The 18,739-nt window shown below is 35.5% G+C and overlaps 1 protein-coding gene across 2 annotated transcripts in view; it reads left to right on the top strand.

The window, feature by feature from the left end:
- Window positions 1-7,766: 7,766 nt before the first annotated feature.
- Window positions 7,767-18,739, top strand: part of LOC131077013 (protein LONG AFTER FAR-RED 3) — a 219,276-nt gene continuing 208,303 nt past the window's right edge. Inside the window, exons 1-3 of one of the 2 annotated variants that reach the window (XR_009113516.2) lie at window positions 7,767-8,010; window positions 8,119-8,255; window positions 8,812-8,913. Coding sequence is in view for 1 of the 2 variants with exons in the window: in XM_058014372.2 (XP_057870355.2) it covers window positions 7,920-8,010; window positions 8,119-8,255; window positions 8,812-8,913 (330 nt within the window). In the remaining variant the exon portion in view is untranslated. The remainder of the gene's footprint in view (window positions 8,011-8,118; window positions 8,256-8,811; window positions 8,914-18,739) is intronic. The other variant, XM_058014372.2, reaches the window with a different exon arrangement.

The raw sequence follows: 18,739 nt of genomic DNA, 5'->3' as shown, positions 1-18,739 counted from the left end.
GAAAACAATTGTTGGTTGTCATTGTAAAACAATACAACTACACATGTCACAAATTTCATAAAATATTTTAAAATATTATTACGTACTGTAATAACATTGTAGCAAATTCATATCTATCATTATTTGTACATTACAGTCTTTTAGTTGTGTCTAAAATTTAAATTAATTATTTTTGTAAAGAAATATAAAAAACAAACATTTCATGTCATAGAAAGAGTAAACAATCAAAATATGAAACATATCATACAATATGGATGTTTTATTGTGGTAAAGGTTAGAGTAGGATGGTTGTGTTTTCCTAAAAATCTATTCAACATATGTGCAACAGGTTAAGAATGCTAGCATCAATATTTGCAACAGTAAAATTTATTAATTTTAGCACTTTTGTACTCAAATTTTGTCTATAGCTGTGAATTACTAATCTGTTATAGAAATTAGAATGTGTTTGATCAGTGAACTTGTGAGAATTTCTTACAGCTATAGTTCAAACTTGAAATTCCAATAATCATACAAGGAAAAAAATACATAGGACTGTATTGAAGGTCTCAAATAAAATAAAATGGATCTATTTGACACTCCATCAACACGTGTCACAACACAGTTAAACATGCAGAAGAAGGAAAGTTCAACATTTACATGCAGTTGGACATGTTGCTGAAATAGGAAAAGTCCACTTGTTAGAAAGTAAAACACAAGCTACTGCAATTTTGCATTTTGGGAGGCTGGGATAATGTCTTCTGCAATTAGTATAAAGAAACATGATAGTGAGAATCAACTTTTCGTTTAGTTTGAGCTTATTTTCACTAATTAATAATTGGTGTAAGTTTTATATTTGCCATGTCTGTGAACAAATTCAACTTTTTAACAATTCCGTCTAATAATTTCTGCTGAAGTAGGAGATTTGGGTTTTCTTAATAGATATCACCTCACCAATTTTTCTTTTGCAGGGTAGGAATTGAAGATGGGACGAAGGGTAGTTGCGTTTTTCTTTTTGGGATTGACTATTTTCTTGTGTATTTCTAGTAGTGAAAAAGGTTTGGCAAGAGAAAACAATCAATGTGCAAAATCCATAATTTTTTTAGAATAATCAAAATTTCAATGATATATGTTTTCCTGAGGCAAACTTCATCACATTGCTTTAAGATGAACACAAATTCTATAGCATTCTCTTATAAGGAATAGGCATGACTCAAATGTTACAATTCAATCAAAATTGTAGTGATTTTACTTCAGAGTGATATGGCCAAGTAATAAATACTTTGATAGAGGAAGGTGATGGAACTTCAGATGGTGATGAAGCAGTACAAAAAAGTGACAAATATCGGTGTGTAGAAGCTCATCGATTTATCATGTTTCTTGGAAATTAATATACGGGACAAGATTTGAAGAATTGGGGCCTAATATTCTTGGAAACCAGGGTTTAAAAATATTAGGGCAAGTTTTTTTATGATTCTCAAAAAAGTGTAATTGAATTTGGGCTAGGTGAGAAAACGGAAGAGAAATGGTGGAAAGTTATGTTTTTGCTGCATCGATGGGTAGACGAACTCATCATCCCAGGTAACGATCCTTGAGAGAGAACTGCTGAGCAGGCATAGACAGAGAGTGGAGTTTGAAACCAGAGAGCTGTGCTGCTGCTTCTGCATAGAATAGGCATCTTGCCCTCGACACCATGGATCTCGCTAAAGATCCATAATTTATGCATAATCATCTCGACAGGTGCGTTTCTATATTATTTTTCCCTTTCTTCCTTTTTGTTTTCATACAGAAAATGCTTATGGATCTATTAACTCCCTTTGAAAAGGTTAGGTGAATATAGCTGTAAAAATATAAGAATGTCCTTAGGGTATTTTAGATATACGTGAAAAATATTTCTAATCTCAATTCAAATAGTGGATAGGATGAATGTGGTTTTGATTGAGTGGAGAATTGCAGTGGTTGAAGATGACTCAGGGTTTTGATTATGTGTTGATGCTGTGATTATGGATTGTGTAATCTTGAAACAGGGGCATAGTGTGATACTTAGCTTGTGTATTTTTTTGCAAATGTTATAAATCAAAATGCTATAAATTAGGGTTTACTGAACATACCTCTTCGGTAATCTTGTGTATCTTTGCAGAAGACCACAAATTCTCAAAAATAGTGAACAACCAAATCCTTTGCAACCTACAAAAGTCACAAAAATGCTCCATCGATACAAGTTCTTCTCATACGCCATTGACTAAATTGGGCATGTATGTTAGGCAATTGCAGGGCTTTCCATGGTTGGCTATCTCATCTAAATTTAGAGCTCTCAATTTAATTGAGTTAAGAAGTTTTAAAGAAACTTGTCTTGTGAGCTTTAAATTTTAGAAACCCCGCTTAATTTTGAAGTTATGAAGATTTCTTTAGCGGGTATTATATACATAATGAATTATTGTGTTTCGAAGATTTGAAGGAGTAATTTGATCATCACATGTTAGTGCATGGCAAATGTAGAGAAATTGTGCAAAACGTTTGGAGAGGTCATGCCATACAACAACAAATAGAGTCCCAAGGAGTAGCCACAAAGAACGATGTCGATTGCAAAATTCAGCCGCAAGTTTTTGTCAATGGGGCTACGCATTGTCACAATATTTAGAATTGATTTTGGTAGCAGACTGGTGCAGGAGCACCCTTCAAAGGGCTCCCACCATTTGATTTTGTTGTGTTATTGCTTCTTTAAGAAGCCATTGTAAATGTAATAAGAGCCATGAGCTCATTGGTCTTATTTAGGTCCTAGTTTAGGTCCTAGGTTCATAAGTCTAGGTTGAGTTTTCTTGTGGAGTAGAGGGTATGTGTGCCTTTGATGTGTTTGGGGTCCTTCTTAGCATGGTGGTGTCCATAGGATAGCCCAATGTAGGCCTAGGAGTCAAGAAAAGCAACATTGAGAAAGTTGCTCAAAAGTTGCATGACAACTTTTCAAAGTTGTCAAGCAACTTTTCCACCTAAAGGGTCAAAAACCTTAGTTTAGCGTGGAGAACCCTAACTTTGGCACACAGACCTAGGAAAGGATACTATATATTATTTCAAACCCTAAAATGATGGGTTGGATGTTAGTTTGGGACGGCCCAAGAAACTGTGACTGTAATTTTGTTGCCAGTCGGCACAAATGGAGCAATGAAGGATTGTTAATGGATTAATCTTCAAACAAGACTATGTTGAGAGTCTTGTATGGTGTATATACTTTCATTTTGAGCACTTAGATTAGGTTTTGTTTTGTAGGTGTTGTGTGTTTGTAAATACTTTGTAAACTTCCTCCTTACTGTCTAGTTTTGGACTGTCTTGAGAAAATGGTATGACAAATCCTATCCCCATTGTAGAATCACCATGAAACCATGGGGAATGGGAATGCAGACCCTGTACATTACCTCAGAGCAAGCAGGGCCCTTGAAGATTCAAGGAAGCCATCCAAAAACCCACTCCTAGGCGAGACTGGACAGTGCCCGACTAGGAAGGGTTAAAGCTGTAGAGGTCCGTGAGAGCAAGGAAGGTTAGAGGAGGATGCACCCTTTGGAGGAGTTGTAGAGGTGTGTGTGGATCACCATTTGTGAGAAGGAGGAGCTTCCACCAATCCAGACAAGGTGGTAAAAACATTAAACCATCACTGTGACCCTGGCAGGCCTAAAAAACCCTTAAAAACCCCAAAATTCACCTAGGGCAGTGTACGGACACTTGGAGGCCCAAAAATTGGAAAATCTTTGAGCTTTTTCCAATTGAAAAACAGTCCTTTTGGGGAGTTTTACAAGTTGGGTCATCGTTTGCAAGAGGGAGCCCTAAAAGTCCGGAATGGAGGCCTAATTGGGCACATTCCTTGTAGCCCAATTTTGTAGGAAAGAAGCAAAAGAGTGAGATCGGTAACAAGGTGGAAGGTTAAAACCTCTTGGGGGAACATGAATGGATGGAAAACCATGTCTAAGACTTGTCCTATCCTTGCTAGGACCTAAGAAGGTGTAGGACAAGCCAAACCCTTATTAGCCTAAGTAAGGGTTTTTGAATCTCATGAGTAGGTGAGACCTTAGGAGAAGTATTACAAGTTGTTGGTGGGTGGATTGGGAAAGGTCAGGGGATTCCAAAAGCAAGGGAAGTCCTAGAGACCCTAGGGTGTGGTTAGAACACCTGGTGATCCAAGGAAAGGATCCAAGAGCATAGACTAGGCTAGTCTATCCCATACCCATTTCCATCACAGACAGTGAACAAAATGACAGAGAATTATTCATCAGAAAATGAAAAGACAAGAAGACCATACCTAATAGCAGAAACGGTAAAAGGGAAAATAAAACCCTACCAGATTCCCTGAGTTTGAAGCAAACAATATCCGAGAAAAAATATGCCAATGGCAAGAATTCTTAACGTTTCCAGAAGTTTCATAGTTTCTAGAAGTCTCTACTTAGAATTAAGTTTTATTTTTTATAAATAAAATTAACGAAATTCTCCAATAGAAATTAGGATAAATAATTTTATACTAATTATTAAATTTGTTTAAAATCAAAACATTTAAGAAAAAATAAGAAGTTCGAAAATACTTCAATTTAATTGGACAGTCTAAATTAACAAATGCATTCAACGGATGCTATAGTATCTTGCTGACACGACAAGAACTAATTATTAATCTCATGAATGGCTCAACTACAATATGTGCAGTGTTCCATATTTCAATGTGAGTAGTAGTTCCTAATGGTTAGTGACTTGTAGATTCTGATCGTCACTTGTTAGTTGCTTTTATTTTAATACTGAGATGACAACCACCTCAATTTTGTGACATGAATTAAATATTTATCATATATTTTGAGGATGGTGGGTTGCTATATTTTGTAGACCTATTGGCCTGAGTACAATTAAATTCTTGTGAAGGATGGATGATACTAGTCTTTTTATATTCTAAGAGATGATTTTGGAGGTTCTAGGTTAGATCTTCTATCTATTATTTAAAATATTAGGTATGGTTGTATTGAATATATTTTCAATTTTGATAATTATTTGTGGTTGTGTTCTTGTTCAAGGCGTATGAAATTTTGATTTAATATTTGGAGGATAAATATTGAACCTCTTTCTGTGTAGATCTTAACACATGACCTTGTTCATGATTTTTATTTGTTCAAAATATCAAATGTTTAGCTTTTGGACTAGAAGCATATGATTGTTGTTTGATAGATCTTAGAATATAATACTTTGTATTAAATTCATCACGATAATATGAATGGAAACTAGAATCTTTGATTTGGATAGAGAATGGAATACCAAACACAACCAACTTCACATTGTATCCTTCTCGTGCATTTTCTTTGCTTTTCAATATTCATTATGATTTGTAATCCATTTGTTTCTACTTTGCTTGAACACTTTAAGTTAAATTTTCTATGTGCGTTGTCAAAACTTAATGACGTATTAGATTGGTTAAAAAGAAGGTATGTGTGTAGGCAAAGAGCCATTTGTTCAAGTAATACCAAATTAGAAGCTCTACATTGAAAGGTAAATTCAATTTCAAAGAAAAGATGCACTAGAGTTATTTCATAAATATATTTTGAAGGGAAAATTGAAAGCATCACCAAGCAACTCAAAAGAAAACAATCAAGTAATATATCTTATCTTGGTTTACAATTTGCAATTTGTGGTTTTGACATTGCATTGGACATCAAATTGTTATTCATAGTTTTCATACCTAACATGTTTTTTTTAATAATTTAAGTATTATAGTTCCTTCAAAAGTAAAATATATTCTTATTCCACTAAATACCATCAATTTTTGGAATTTGTGACATGTGAATTCAAAAGGAATTGATCAAATACCAAAATTTGCTGAGAGAATGGAATCATCTTCAAACATTAATAACGAACTTGGAGAATTACATAAACAAAAGGTTTTTATTAATGAAACAACTTGTATAAATACTGCATGCTCGAGTTATTAATTTGTGTTTTCAATTAACTTGCTTTCATTCATATTCATTTTTTTGCATTTCAAGATCAATTCACTTAAATTGTAAATAGTTATTCCTAATAAAGACAATTTTTATTTCTTGCGGTTTTTGTGCTCTCTACTATATTACCCAAAGTATCTCTTATTATCGACGTATCCATTGCACCTTGTTTGGGTGCAAGTGCTAGTATAGCTCTTCTATATATTTTTATTGTAAGTTTTTTATTCTTATTGGTTGTACCTATTTGTTTAATTGTTTTTATTATTAGAAAAAGATTATTATTAAAATAGTGTTATGTCAAGTTTGATTTTATTAGAATAATATCGTTTTCACTATAACATTTCTTTCTTTCTTATCATGATTTTATAATTTTACTATTTTGTCTTACATTAACTTGGATTAACCTTGTTATTATGGGTTCACATTTGTCATCTTTAGTTTCTTTTCCATTTTTTGATCTCATCCTTCCACTCGTTTGTTGTCATACCATTAGCTTTTTCATTATAACAATACCAATATTGTGATAATATTACTCCATTTTTCTTCTCTTCTTATTAGCATATTATAAGAATAATAATAAGAGTTTCTATGTTTCTCTCATTTTAGTGCGATATGTTCTAACCACCTTTAAGTTTTAGTATCTTTGTCTCTCTTAGTTTTTGTTATCCCTCTCTCCCACCCTTCCATCTATTTAGTTGGAAAAGCCTAAAATAGATCTCATCTTTTATTCATCTTGATGATGGATTGTAGAGTGTGACTTGAAAAATTGATGCTAAAAATTATGATACAATTACATTGAGAAACTCTCCTATTTGTTGATATAGACTGAGAAAATATTTTGACTCCTATTAAGGGTATAAGTTGGTTAAATGCAGGTAGGCAGAAGTTAATATGAATATAGAGATGGATCCTCACTCCACTCCTTGATAATAAGAAGATTAATAATGCCAAGACAACAACATGGACAGTAGAAAATTGGTGTTGATTAACTACAATTTGAGGCTGAAAATAAACCACAATGATAGAGTGGTCAAGGTACTATAAACTTTGATGTGCCCTATTGTATTTGAAAGTTTTGCTTAATGTTATTGACAACCATAAAATAACTAAAATTGAGAGGCAAACTATTATTTTATTTTGATTTATGATATAACAAATAGAAAATCTCCAAGTAAGCTTAAACTAGTGTGAATTATTCTACTAGGTAAATGTAAACTAGGTAGATAATAACACTTCTTGCAATAACATTAGGCACATTTAGGAATTTGTATAAATCAAATCTTAAATCAATTTAAATAAGATGTAATTGCGTTCTTTAGGAGATGTGCAAAATATAGATCCTGAGTGTAATAATTGTGAGCAACTAGTAATGGATTTTGAGCAAGAAGAAATGTCTATTCTAATACTATTCACTATTGTTACTTATGCTTTTTCCTTATTTATTTCTATTAATTGCTTTTGTACTTTTAAAGTATAAAAAATTATAAACACAATAACATCTAAAATGACAAAACAATTTAAAATATAAGAAAAATATTTAAATATAAAAAAAACTAACTACAATACACTATAAACACACTAAATAACAAAAATAAATACAAACATACCTTAAAAACAACAACAAACAACTACTACAAGTATACATTATGATTCTCTACAACTACTATTTGGCTATTTAGTATTCAAGGTAAAATACGATCTTCATATAACCACTTTTTAATTTAAAATAATTGAAAATCTTTAAATTGTTGTAAAATTAAATAAAATATATCCAATGAAAAAAAAAACCACTATTTTCAAACCCAAGAAAGACGTTTGAGGTCACGAATCCTCCACTAGTAGTTACAAAAGGTCAGAAGATTTATCCTCTAAACAAAAGTAACCTTTTACAATTTGAAAGTTGTCGCTCAGAAGGGATTTTTCCCTGTTTACTAGATTGAAGCTAGTTGGGATACAGGGGTCGGGGGCAATCCAAGGATCTTCATGGAGCCCAGGAACTTAATTGCAGGGTTACTTGCGTGTATGGCAGTCGTGATTACACTCCTTGTTGCACCACATTTACCTTATGGAAATTGTAATGCAACCCAATTCTCTGGTTTCTTTCGCTGCTTTATTTGCTTATGTCTTGTATTGTATGGAATGCCACTGGAATTTACTCGTAAATGTATTGTTAACATGGCAGGGAGAGTGATACAGAGTGCAGAATTAGTCATAACAAATGCTGTCATTTATACCAGTGATCCATCGTTACCGTGGGCAGAATGTATGGCTGTTCGTAGTGGCCGTATTCTTGAGGTTGGGAACCTGCGTTCCGTTGAGGTAGCTTCCTAACTGTTTGTCAAAATTATTCATTCGTTTTTGTTTCATTTCCGGATGTTTTCTTTTCCGTCGTTCATGGCTTAACTATGTGCTTGCTTCTGCGTTTTATGCTAGTTTAATGCTTATTTATTTTTAAATATTTGGTAAATTTCTTGAGGGGTAAACATATGCTTAGATGTCATGACAAATTGGCATCTCTTTTTAACATTCACATGAAACTTGCACCTGGTCTCATCCATTGAGGTACGCAACACCTAGTGAGTTGGATGTGTTAGTTTAGCTTTCATCTCTTCTGTGATTGTAACTTAGGACCCTGCTTTGGAATCCCCAATGCTATTAACGTTTGAGCTCATCTCATTCCAATATGCTCGTATTGTGCGAGACGTGTCATTTAGCTTCTAATTGTACAACTATAGCACTATAATTCTATCTGTGTGGACCTGAACGGGAGCTTAGTTTTAAGTTATGAAAAATATAATTTCACATATTGGAAAAGGCTATAGATGAATATTTGTGATCACCCACTAAGCATAGTGCATGCATTTTGTGCGTGCAGGGGCTAATTGGACGACAAACTCGCATTGTGGATCTCAAGGGGAAAGTTGTGGTTCCTGGTTTTATTGATTCCCATGTGCATTTTATATCTGGTGGTCTCCAGGTACTTATCAACTTTTCATTTGTATTCTAAGTCTTTAACCTTGAACTAATAGAAAACAATTAGATGTTTTAGGACCTCTACACAAAACTACAAATATTCAGACACTCTTAAGACAACAAAAGGACTGACAAGGGTGTAATTTTATTAAAGAATTCAGAAGATTTCCTACTCTCATTTAAACAACATTATAGAGTGCATCATGTTTATAAAGAACTTGAAAACAATAACCAATCCCCTTTCCTAAATATCTTTCTCACAAAAAACCAATGGTTCCTTAGCTCGCTGAGTTTTTAGAAAAGCCACCCGCACCAACATCCACCTTTATGTGTCCTCTCATCATCACCTTGCCCAAAATGGTGGCGTCTTAAGGACTCTAGCCATTCGGGCCTTTCGCATTTGTGATGCAATACATTAACTATGAAATTTCCCATCTCACCATAGTTTTCAAATTGAATGGATATTTCAACAAAAACATCATCTGAGCATTGAGACATGCCAACATTCAAAGTATTCTAAACCAAAGTTACAAGTATGATGACTTTGGTGTTGTATTTGTTGCCACCTTCTCCTACATTGAAGGCATCTCCAACAGAAAATCCTTCATAAGAAAATCCTCAAGTGTGCCTTCGAATCCTACTCTAGTATGAGAAGCCTCATCTCTTCAACCAAAGATTCAAGAGTTTTGCCTTCCTAACCCTGGGGTTCGTAAGATTGAATGACCTTATGAGACACCCTATATTAGTGATATCAGTCATTCTATTAGCACTAGGATCAAGGAGCATGTTATGAAATAACTTGCACAAAAGAGGAAGGTAATATGAAATGTGCTGCAAATGCTTAATAATAGTTGAGAAGGGGGAAAACCTTCTAATATCTCCAATGAGAACACACTTCATAGTCCATGATGAAATAAGACTCACTACCTCCTATATATACCTTTCTTATGCCTAAGATATGACCTAGACCAACCTAAATATGAGTATATAGGCCCAAGGCTGACCTAAATAACTAAATAGCAATATAATAATGATAATATGACTTAATTAGGAGTTAAGGTAGCCACAAGCCGACAAGGGTGTAGCATGCCCCGCTCTTCAGAGAAGCATTGTCCTCAATGCTAACCAAGAGTGGATTCTTCTGAATGAACTCTTCATCTTCCCATGTGGTGTCTTCAATTAGTAGATTCTTCCACTGAATGAGATATTAATTGAGTTTTCTAGTCCTCAGCTTTGTTGTACGTTTTTGGAAAATGAACTTTGGTTCCAATATGAATCTTGTGACAACTATACCTAATTTCAAAGGGTGCTAATGGTGAAAGGGTGTTTTCCAAAGGGCATACATGATGAAGAGGTGTGACCTCTCCCTCACATCGAGAGATATAAAGGGAAGGAATCAAAAGCATCTAGTGACATCACCATCGATCAGATCAGATCAGAACTGTTATTAAGTTACAGACAGTAACATCCTTGTTCTTTGTGGTATGCATGGGGATGTGCTTAATATATGAAGCCTGATAATGTCCTTATGCAGAATTTAGTAGTAATATTAATATGGACTGCAATATGTATGACAGTCATACTTAATTTCATATATATTCATAATACATGAGAAGTTAGTATACTTATTGTCTAATTCTTGTTATTTCTGTCAGTACCTAAGAAGAAGGGACTGAATTGTTTCCAAAGAGGGGCAGTCTAAATCCAGCCACGAGGATGATTCCCAAGATAGGGTAAGGATCAGCGTCCCATAAACTTTGAGGGCATGATCCCAAGATAGGGTAAGGGCCTGCATCCGTAAAATTTGAGGGAGCCTATTGTGTGTTGATATCTAAGTGCTTAGGCAACATGATAATCTCCTCCTTTCTTAGGACTGGGTAGTAACGAGGGTTGAACATTGCATTAAGAATTATGGATTAGGGATGATATAATTAATTATCTAGTATGATAAATTGACAATTTATTCATTAATGATTGATAAATTATTTGAACTATGACAGCTTCAAATAGGGAACATCACAGATTTGATTTATGTTAAGAAAGAACAAAGAATAGATTGTCTCCTAATTAATTTTGTTTAAGTCATTAGTGAATTGAAATAGATTAATTATTGTTAAACTTTGGTTCCAATATGATTCTTCCATGTTCATCAAGCTCTGGTAATATCATTTGTGTAGGGATGTTATTCCCAACTATTTTCTTCAAACAGGAAACATGAAAAACTGGATGTATTTATAGTTGTTGGGAGCAACTCAAGCATGTAGGCAACATGATCTATCTTTTGCATGATCTGGTATGCGCCATAATATTTTGGTGACAACTTATTATTCTTTGTCAGTTGCTTCAATGATATTTGCTTATAAGGTTGCAATCTCAAGAACACCCAGTTCTCAACTTTTGAATTTCTTTCACTACAATGTTGGTGCTTCATTGGATTTTATGCCATGGTCAAATTCCCCGCAAGTCCTTAAAGTATCTGTTGTTGATGAAGCATGTGATCCTCCATAGCCTGAAGTCTTGGTGACACCCTCAATGATGATGCGATGGAAGGAGGTTGATATCCATATAGAGCCATAAAGAGACATTTTTGATGAGCAATGGAAGGAAGTGTTATACCACCATTCTGCTAGTGGTAACCAATCTACCCATTGAGATTGCTTATCTGAAGTGAAACAACATAGATATCTTCCAAATACAAACTATTAATGCATGATAGCCTCGGTAAGATAAATGATTGAATGAGAGATAAATGAAGTCTCTCATTCAAACATTTATTATCGTGAGGGGGCACGATCAAGTGATGTCTTGATCGGCCATGTCCAAAAGACATGGCCAGTCAAGGCATCGCTTGACCGTACCCAGCCCGCTACATATACCAAATGAAATGTGTGAGAATGGACATTGAAATAAAAATGCTCCTTCTCTCCTGCAACATAAAAGAAGACAATCAGATTTATACAACAATTCAGTGATAGATAATACATAGAAGAAGATAAATTTTAATTCTGATCCACAAAATTAACATGGTATCTGAGCCAGGTTTCCTTCTATAAAGCCTAACCGCCTGAAGGAAGATCCGATTAAGATCAGATTGATATCTCCTTGAAAGTCTCGAATATGGCCACATTGCAAGAACTTGTCCTCTCAAACTTAAACTACAAGCGTCCCTTGCTGAAGTCAGAAATTCAGACGTATGTTCAGAAAAATATGTTCTCTAGAAGAAACTCAAGATACCTTGTGATTGAGAGGGAGCTTACTAATCAAGATTGAGCACTTCTGAGGTAAAAATTGTAAATATTGATTATTATTATTAATACTAATAATTATTTTATGGGCCCTGTGTAAATCATAAGGAAGTGACGACTTCCAAATGATTTCCACTTGTATTTTTGAGGTTATTGGAAGGTGACGATCTTACAATAACTCAAGATTGTGGATAGAATCGTCGACTAAGGCAATCCACGTAAGAGCTCATGGATAGAATCGCCGACTGAGGCAATCCACGTAAGAGCTTGTGGATAGAATCGCCGACTGAGGCAATCCACGTAAGAGCTCATGGATAGATTCGCCGACTGAGGCAATCCACGTGAGAGCTCATGGATAGAATCGCCGACTGAGGCAATCCACACAAGAGCTTGTGGATAGAATCGCCGACTGAAGCAATCCACACAAGAGCTTATGGATAGAATCGCCGACAGAGGCAATCCACTCAAGAGTTTGTGAATAGAATCGCCGACAGAGGCAATTCACATCTTGAAACTATGGTCCCAAGATAAGCATCATACGATTTATGAATATTGCTCCCACTACCTTTTACATTTATCTTACCTAGCTAAGAGGGAGTGTTAATGCATGATAGCCTCGGTAAGATAAATGATTGAATGAGAGATAAATGAAGTCTCTCATTCAAACATTTATTATCGTGAGGGGGCACGATCAAGTGATGTCTTGATCGGCCATGTCCAAAAGACATGGCCGGTCAAGGCATCGCTTGACCGTACCCAGCCCACTACATATACCAAATGAAATGTGTGAGAATGGACATTGAAATAAAAATGCTCCTCCTCTCCTGCAACATGAAGACAATCAGATTTATACAACAATTCAGTGATAGATAATACATAGAAGAAGATAAATTTTAATTCTGATCCACAAAATTAACACAAACAACCTCAGTTTGTCCATTAGATCGAGGATGGTATCAAGAACTACGAGCCAATTGGGTTCCCGAACATGAGAATAAATCTGTCCAAAAGTTACTAGTAAAGATAGGATCATGGTTGCTAACAATAACCTTAGGTGTACCATGTAGCTTTTGTATATTCTCCAAAAATGCTTTTGTCATTTTACTCGCTGCAAAAGGATGCGATAATGCAACAAAATGGGCATATTTGGTGAGGCGATCCACCACTGTCATTTTACCTTTAGATTATGGGGGACCTGTGATGAAATCCATTGAGACCTCTTCTCAATGCTGCCTATGAGTAACTAAGGGCTGCAAGAGACCTAGTGTCTTAACTGTCTCCCCTTAACTTCTCTGACAAACCAAACATTCAGCCACAAATTTTTGAACATCCCCTTTTAGTTCTTCCTAAAAGAAGTTTTGCTTGACTCAATGATATGTCTTAAAAAATCCAAAACGACCCCCTATTGGAAACTTATGAAGTTCTGTGACAATCTTTTGTTTGAGAGTGGAATTTTTGCATAGGTAATCGCTCTTTATGTTGCAAAGCATCTCCCTTCCAACAAAACTTATCTAGAACTACTTGGTTCACTCTGTAATTGTTAAATGAGATTACTTGTAACAACATCATTTTTCAACTTTGCTTTAGCTTTTGCTGCCCAATTTGCTTGTAATATTAAAAATGGCACACAATAAAGCTTCATCCTTTCATCCTTCCTAGATAATGCATCCTCTACAACATTTTCCTTTCCTTTCTTGTATATGATCTCAAAGTCATATCCCAACAATCTTGGTGACCCATTTTTGTTGCTCTTTAGAGGATAATATCTGCTCCAAAATATATGGTCTCCATTGTTTCTTTGCGTGAAGGATAGCTAGCATTTCCTTCTTATAAATAGGTTTGAGTTGATTCTTACCCTTTAATTGATGGCTCTCAAAAGCAATGGGCTTGCCCTCTTGCATGAAAACTGTTCCAATACCATTACTTGAAGCATCACATTTCACAATAAAATCCTTGGTGAAGTCTGGAGTAGCAAGAACTAGAGTTGTCCACAAAGCCTCCTTCAATCTCTTGAATGCTGCATTAGCAAACTCATTCCAATGAATGGAATCCTTCTTCAATACAACTGTGAGTGGTGCTGCTATGCGACCATGGTTCTTCACAAATCTTCTATAGTATCTAGTCAACCCCAAGAAACCCTTTAATTTCTTAATGCCTAACGGTTTTGGGAACAGGCCATTCCACAATAATCCCAATTTTGTGAGGATCCACAAACCCTTCAATTTCTTAATGCCTGATGGTTTTGGGAACAAGCCATTCCACAATAGCCCCAATTTTGTTAGGATCCACCTTTACTCCTTCATGTGAAGCTTTGTGTCACAAGTAATCCACCTCTTTGAGACCAAAAGTACACTTGGAAGGCTTTGCATTGGGCTGGTGATCTTGGAGAAGTTGTAATGCTATATCAACATGATGTATATGTTCTTCCCATGTCTTGCTATAAATGAAGATATCATCAAAAACACTAATACAAACTTCCGTAAAAAATTCTTAAAGATGGAGTTCATCAAACTTTGAAATGTAAATGGTGCATTATTAAGACCAAATGACATCATTAAAAACTCATAATGATCCTCATGAGTCCTAAATGTTGTCTTGGGAATTTCTTCTTCCTTAATTCAAATTTTGTGATAACTTGATCTAAGATCTAACTTTGTTGAAAACATAGCTCCATTTAATTCATTTAATAAATCATCAATGAATGGAATAAGAAACCTATCTTTGATGGTGTACATGTTGGCACTCTATAGTTTGGGTACATGCACCATGTTTCATCCTTTTTACACACCATTACCACTAGTGAGGAGTAAGCACAGCTGTGCTTGATAAATCTTGCTTCTAGCATCTCTTGAAAGATCTTTTCAATCTCACTTTTTTGTGTTTATGGGTACCTATAAGGTTTAATGTTGGGTGGCTGGCTGCCTGGCACTAGCTGTATGGCATGATCATGATCCCTCTTAGGTGGAAGTCCCTTAGGCATCTCTTCAAAGACCACTGGATGACGATCTATAGTTGCTTGTAAATTTGGATGGGTAGGAGCATTTGATTGATAGGCTTCCAATGATCATAATTGGGCCACAAATCCATTAGCTCCTTTCTTAAGCAATTTTTGTATTTGATGAGAGCTTACCATTTGTGGGGATTTTGCATGCAACCCTCTTAGCTCCATTGCTTTTCCTTCTGATTGAAATCTCATGAATAGTTCTTGAAAGTTCATCTCAATTGTTCCCAAAGTAGTAAGCCATTGTGCTCCCAAAACAATATCTGTTGCACCCATGGAGATAGCATACTTTGGGCAATCGAGATGATAATCTCCCATGGATAATTTAATGTAGTGGCATTTTCCAGAACACCCAACAGTTTCACCATCTGCATTCAATACCTGAAACTCTGGAGCTGGATGTGTAAAACAGTTTAGACGAGTAGCTAAATTTTTGTTGATGAAATTATGAGTACTACCTGAATCAATCAACACAGTTACTCTTTGTTCATTAAGAAACACACTACCTTGAGAGCTTGTGGGGTGCTAGAACCTGAGAGGGTGTGACAAGAAATGATTGGTTGGGAACCATGTGATTCCTTATCTGACTCCTTATCACCATTTGATATTGGTTCCTCCTCTTCTTTCTCACTTGGACCCTCGATATAGAACAATTTCTTTTCACTGTATTTATGTAACATACACCCTTGGTTTTTTTGTTTGTTTTCTGTTTTGATGTGTTTGATAGAAGAAGACGGAAATGCAGAAGTATATAGCAATATATGGTTTTATGGCAGCAAATAAATAAAGGAAATAACTTGCAATTACAATATTTTAAGGGCTCACAACTAGCTATAATCTGAAAGCACAATACAATAGCAAAACTAGAGATAACCGAAAAGATGAAATCTTGTTATAATGCATGATCAAAAATATCCATTTGCCGCAAATACAAAAAGAGTGCAATATTGTGAATGCCCAACAAATTGGCACCCAAAAATTAAGTCCAAACAATGAGATATCAACATCAGATTTTACAATACCGAACACCAAACCATAGAAGCCCTAGGCACCTTAGAAAACAGACTCTAATCCCTTCAAAAACCCTAGCGCCAAGCCAGGAGAATGCTCACGTCCAAAGAGGAAGTATGATTAGCTAGAAAGGGAAGTATGACTAGCCAGGAAATGATACGACCAACATAAAAGAAGAACAACAGCAACAAATCACTCAAACTCCCTCCAGTCGACCTTCCACAAATTTGTTCTATAGATTTTCTCTGTAGAAATTGAAGATATCAACATCAGATTTTACAATATCGAACACCAAACCATAGAAGCGCTAGGCACCTTAGAAAATGGACTCCAATCCCTTCAAAAACCCTAGTGCCAAGCTAGGAGAATGCTCACGTCCAAAGAGGAAGTATGACCAGCTAGAAAGGGAAGTACGACTAGCCAAGAAATGGCATGCCCAACATAAAAGAACAACAGCAACAAATCACTTAAACTCCCTCCAATCGACCTTCTACAAATTTGTTCTATAGATTTCTTATGTAGAAATTGAAGATGCGAGTCACCAATGAAGCTCAACTGTGATCTTTGTATGAAATCACTAAGAATCTTCCAGATTGGGTCTTTCCCTAACGTAGAAGATGGCTCCTTGCAAGGGTTTTCATCTTGACAAAGCCACAGGATGAACAAGTTCAACTAGCAAGAGAAATATCCAAAATATCAAATCCTAGCATGACCTAATGAGCTCCCAAACTACATCTTAATAGGCTCTCCAAAACCCATGTCCAAACCTATAATGTCCCATTTTCAGGTTATCTTGTAGTGCAGTTGGTGTTGGGTTTCTGGGTTGGTGTTGGTAGCATCAGAGGAGTATTTCAACGTCACTAGTGTGTTCAGACTGATTAATGGAGATGAATGACACTTTCTAGAGTGATTTCAGACAACTTGTTTGGGACTTACTATATTAAGTAAGTGTCAGTTTGGACATCGATTGGTCAATAGGGAGTTTTGGGTGACTTACTATTTTGAGTAGTTACTATTTATAGTAACCACTATTTTTGGCAGTTGGCCATAGCTTTTCTCCTCTTAGCTTCAGCATGTAGTATCTTTATTTTAGGGTTTGGATAGTTTTGGCTATTTTTAGCATATTACTATTTATAGTAACTGCTATTTTGGGTAATTAGTCTTAGCCTTAGCTTTTCCTCAGCTTCAGAGCGCAGAGGCTTCAGTTCCTCAACTTCAGAGTGCAGATTCTTTAGAGTCTTTAATGAATTTTCTAAGGCTGGGAAATATTATTTTGTTATTTCACTTATACTTTATAAAGTGACTTTATGATTTGAGTGAAATAAAGTGATTTAAATGACCCCTTGGGCCACACCTCGGGAAGTGACAACTTAAAGTTGTTTTTAAAGTGAAAATTAAAAGGCAAAAGTGGATGTGGGAATTGGGGAAGAAAATAAAAGATTTAAAAGTATTATTTCATGTGCAAAAGGTGGACATCTTCTTGGGATGAAAAAGAAGAAATATTTTAAAGGGCAAATAATGATATTTTATTATCTCCGTGTTGCCCTAATTTCTCATTGAGATATTATAAAAGAGAGTTACAGCTGTCATTTCCTTATGCTTAAGTTTATTATTTTCTGATATTTTCTCTCTAATTGAGAAGAAGAAATTCTTTTGGGGTTCCAAAGATTGAACTTGGTTCATCTCAACCCTTTGGAGGACAAAAACCCTCTTTTGGAAATCAGTTTTGGTGGTGAAAGATCTACCCTATTTGGTATTTGATGGAGATATTTTACAGGTATTTCACAGTGCTTTCAGATTTGAGATATTTGTGTTCCTTTTTCATTTGAAGGATTCAAAGGCAACATTGTTACTTGTAATCTTGGGGTGAAGCTATTCATGATTCTTGGCGTGGAGTTTAGACATTTAAATCTCATCTTTTTCCAACTTCTTGCTGTTTTGTGTGGTTTCTCTATACATTTCTGCAAATTGTGGGATGCCCTAGTTCTTGGCATGGGCTTTACCTTCAGATCTGATATTTTTGAGTAAGTTTCCAGACTTTGGGACAGATTTATGGAAGTCGGCAAAGTTGTTTCAGATTTCTATACATATCAAAGAGTTTAGTGAGTTTGGGAAAGCCTAATGATCCTATCGCTGCCCTAGGATGCTTGCAAGGGCTATTGAATATTGAAATATCTAATGTGGCTGATGACTGATTGCAATTTGTACTGCTGCAACAAATCTAAGTGCCAATGAAGGATCATTTTGAGGGTTGGACGTAGAGGGTGGATATCTTTGAATGATTGAAGCAGCTGTCTTGCATTTCTGAGCACAATAATGATATTTATTGATTTATGTTTATGAAGTTTATCTGCTGAAGATAAATAAATTTAAAAGGGCATTGGAAGGCTTTGCAACCTAGGCAATATCTCTTCCTGTATTAAGGCCGACTCCGCACGAGCGAGCCCTTGCTCGGCCTGGGCGAAGACAGCCTTGCTCTGGCCTCGTACCCCCTGACATTAATGCCCTTGGCCTGTGGTAGACGACTCCTTGCTTTGATATATGGACGATGGCTCCTTTTGAGTCATATCCAA

This window comes from Cryptomeria japonica, chromosome 10 (genome assembly GCF_030272615.1).
Source record: "Cryptomeria japonica chromosome 10, Sugi_1.0, whole genome shotgun sequence".
Lineage (NCBI taxonomy): Eukaryota > Viridiplantae > Streptophyta > Pinopsida > Cupressales > Cupressaceae > Cryptomeria > Cryptomeria japonica.
The sequence above is the reverse complement of the archived record's forward strand: the minus strand, read 5'-3'. Positions and strand labels throughout refer to the sequence as shown.